General features: G+C 51.0%; 1 protein-coding gene across 1 annotated transcript; it reads left to right on the forward strand.

Annotated features, from left to right (window-relative positions):
• The first annotated feature begins 372 nt into the window (after nt 1-372).
• LOC121812828 (uncharacterized protein K02A2.6-like) lies at nt 373-3,783 on the forward strand. Its single transcript, XM_042215920.1, has 2 exons — nt 373-2,468; nt 2,518-3,783. The coding sequence occupies exons 1-2, from the start codon at nt 441-443 to the stop codon at nt 3,781-3,783; spliced, it is 3,294 nt and encodes a 1,097-aa protein (XP_042071854.1). The 5' UTR covers nt 373-440.
• Nucleotides 3,784-3,989: the final 206 nt, after the last annotated feature.

The following is a 3,989-nucleotide window of genomic DNA, read 5'->3' on the forward strand; positions in this document are numbered from 1 at the left end:
TAGTAATCGCTGGTTCGTCTGTGTTGTTTCCCCTCGGTCTCCCTGCGTCTTCCCGTATGTATTTCCCCGGACCTCCCTGCATCCTCGTTTCTGGTTTGTGTTATTAGTTCTACCCAGTTTAGGTTTTCCTGTTTCATGGTACCCACACCATTGCTGTTTGTATTTTCGGTTGTCAAATAAACACTCATCTGCACCAGAGCTGCCGCATTTTGGGTCCTATTTCATATTCCACACGGCTTGCCCCGGCAAACCTTGACAGACATGCTTTGCGGCAGGGCTGTCTATGTCCAGTTCTTCTCTTTGCTGCCACACCCGTTGTTGTGCTGTTATAACCCATGCTGGATACACGTTCAATAAAGCTACCGAGTGGTCATTCTACATGGTGTCAGAAGTGACCCGGACCATCGCCGGAATAACGCCATAAGGGAGAAAACAACAGAATGGCTAAGTTTAATCCCCCGACAAGCTTCCCCTTCGATAAGCCGACGGAATGGCCCGACTGGAAACAGCGTTTCGAGCGCTACAGGATCGCAACGAAACTCCACAAAGACGAAGGACAAGTACAGGTGAGCTGCCTAATCTACGCGATGGGAAATGAAGCAGAGAACATTTACAAGTCACTCACCTTCGCCGCCGATGAAAGTCGTGACGACTTCGCCGTCGTAATGAGGAAGTTCGACGAGTATTTTTTCCCGCAGCGGAACACTATACATGAAAGAGCATGTTTTCACCAGCGAGTCCAGCGGCCAGGCGAAACGGCGGAGAGTTTTATCCGAGCCCTGTATGACCTCTCAGAGCACTGTGAGTTTGGTGCATGTAAAGAGGAAAATATCCGCGATCGTATTGTGGTCGGGATACGAGACAAGGACCTCTCCCGCAGGCTACAGCTGATGAAGGACCTCACGTTGGCGCAAACGACCCAGATCGTCAGACAGTCAGAGGAGGTCGCAGCGCAGGTCAGCTTGCAGGGAGATGCGGGAGGCTCAGTACAGGAGGTACGGGATAAACGGAAAAGCATGGACTGGAAATCACAACAACAGCGAGGCAGGCTACCCGCGGAAAAAAAATGGGCGGGGCGTGACAAGAAATGCGGTAAATGTGGGAAGACACAGCATGCCAGGGATGAAAGGTGCCCGGCAGCAAAATCTGTTTGCCATGGCTGCCGAAAAATTGGACACTGGGCCAGGGTGTGTCGTAACACCAGATCAGTGAATGAGGTTACAGAGACAGAGAAAAGCGAGCAGGCCTCATATTTTCTAGGCTCAGTGTGTAATGCAAAAGGAAATAGTGAAGCATGGACTGTGCAGTTACTGCTAGACTCTGCCCCAATAGAATTTAAGATTGACACAGGAGCAGATGTCACTATCATAAATGAAGACACGTTCCACACACTTGCTCATAAGAGAACACTAGAGCCTTCTAATCTCCCTCTAGATAGCCCCGGAGGAGAGCTGTTATGTCTCGGCTACTTAAAGGCCACAATAAGTTATAAAGGCAAAGACTACCTGTCCAAGGTGTATGTGGTTCGTGGACACAGAGTCAGCAACCTTCTCAGCCGCTCCTTGTCAGTGCAGATGAACCTGGTGAGAAGAATTGATGAAGCAACGATCACACCCACCAGGAACCAACCACTTTACGGTGAACACGGAACACTAAAAACTGAGCCAGTCAAAATTCAGTTAAGGGACGATGCTGTGCCATACGCGGTGCATACGGCACGCCGTGTGCCTTTCCCCATGCTGCAGAAAGTGAAGGAGGAACTACAAAGAATGGAGAACCATGGTGTCATTGAGAGGGTGACCCAACCTACCGAATGGTGTGCCCCAATGGTGCCTGTCTTGAAGAAGAACACAGCAAAGGCCAGGATCTGCGTCGATCTGACAAAACTGAATAAGTCTGTCAAAAGAGAGCGCTATATCTTGCCTACCCCTGAGGAAACCATGTCCAGGTTGAGTGGGGCAACGGTCTTCTCCTCGCTGGATGCAGCCAGTGGATTTTGGCAGATCCCATTGCATCACGAGAGTTGCAAACTAACGACATTCATCACGCCATTTGGCAGGTATTGCTTTAAGAGGCTGCCCTTTGGGATAACGAGTGCACCAGAGATCTTTCAGCGAAAGATGTTGGAGACCTTAGAGGGGCTCGAAGGTGTGGAGGTCTTTATGGATGACATCCTGGTCTATGGGGCCACCATGGAACAACACGACACCCGACTTGAGAAGGTGCTGCAGCGCATTGAGCTAGCAGGATTGAAGCTCAACCGAGAGAAGTGCTCCTTCAGACAGAGCCAGCTTCGCTTCCTAGGGCACCTGATCGACTATTCTGGGGTCAGGCCAGACCCTGAGAAAGTGAACGCCATTCTTCAGCTGCCGTCACCAGAAAATGTGCAAGAGCTTAAACGGATCCTAGGAATGGTTAATTACCTGGGCAGATATATTCCTGCTCTTGCCACAAGTATGCCAGCCACTGTACGAGTTGCTTAAAAGCAAAAACAGTTGGACCTGGGGTCACCCACAGCAGGCAGCCTTCGAGAACATTAAGAGAGCGCTTACATCAGCACCTGTTCTTGCCTTCTATGACGTCAACAGACTCACAGCCGTATCTGCCGACGCCAGTAGCTACGGGCTTGGGGCTGTGCTGCTTCAGCTTCATGGCGCAGAGTGGAAACCTGTTGCCTACTGCTCTAGACGCCTCACGGAGGCTGAAACACGCTACGCACAAATCGAAAAGGAGTGTTTGGCAAGTGTTTGGGCCTGTGAGAAGTTTGATAAGTATCTATGTGGCTTAGATCGCTTCAGGCTTGAGACCGACCATAGACCTTTGGTGCCCCTGGTCAATAGCCGGGACCTTGACAATGTTCCATTGAGGTGTCAACGCCTCCTGATGAGGCTCATGAGGTACAAGCCGGAGGCCGTCTATGTCCCTGGCAAAACGCTTGTCATCGCCGACACGTTGTCACGGAGTCCACAGACTCGGGCTGAGGATGACACTAGCACTCACAGTGAAGTGGACTGCTACATAGCCACCGTGTTACAGGGCATTCCAGCATCCCCAAGCCGAATGGAAAGCATTAAAGCAGCCACTGCAACGGATGTTGAACTACAGACTGTCATCACGTACATACGCAGGGGTTGGCCTGCATACGGAGCTAGTGTGCCATTGAACATTAAAGCGTACATGAAAGTGAAAAACGAGCTATCAGAGGCTGACGGCCTGGTTATACGAGGCTGCAGAATTGTCATTCCAAAGTCACAGAGAACAGCCATTCTACACAAACTACATGAAGGGCACCAAGGCCTCACCAAGTGCAGGGATAGGGCTAATTCATCTGTGTGGTGGCCGGGGCTCTCCACTGAGCTAAAGAATGCAGTGCTGCAGTGCCACACATGTCTGGCACAGAGGCCAACACAGACAAGGGAGCCGCTCATCTCCACACCTTTGCCAGATCGTCCATGGCAAAGGATAGCCCTGGATCTCTGTGAACACAACCGGAATAATTACCTTGTTGTGTCGGACTACTACTCACGTTTTCTGGAAATACTGCACCTACCATCCACGACCAGTGGCCAAGTTGTTCAGAAACTGAAGTCGACCTTTGCTAGGTTTGGGATCCCTGACGAGGTGGTGAGTGACAATGGCCCTCAGTTCTCCAGCTCTGAGTTCCAGGCCTTCGCGAGAGAGATGGATTTCGCCCACATAACGTCTAGTCCCCACCACCCACAGGGAAATGGTCACGCGGAGAGGGCAGTACAGACTGCAAAGAAAATCCTCCGGCACAGATGACCCACTGATAGCACTAATGTGCTTTAGGTCTACTCCCTGTACCACTACAGGCTTCAGCCCAGCGGAACTTATTATGGGGAGGAAGATCAGGACAACCCTGCCTACCTTGGAGAAGAATCTTCAACCTAAATGGCCAAACAAAAGAGAGGTTAAACGAAGGGATGCTGGTCAGAAGGCCAAGCAGGCGTTCTACTACGACCGCCGCC

The sequence above is a fragment of the Haplochromis burtoni genome, unplaced genomic scaffold (genome assembly GCF_018398535.1).
Source record: "Haplochromis burtoni strain Fernald_Lab_line unplaced genomic scaffold, NCSU_Asbu1 Contig_870, whole genome shotgun sequence".
Classification (NCBI taxonomy): Eukaryota; Metazoa; Chordata; class Actinopteri; order Cichliformes; family Cichlidae; genus Haplochromis; species Haplochromis burtoni.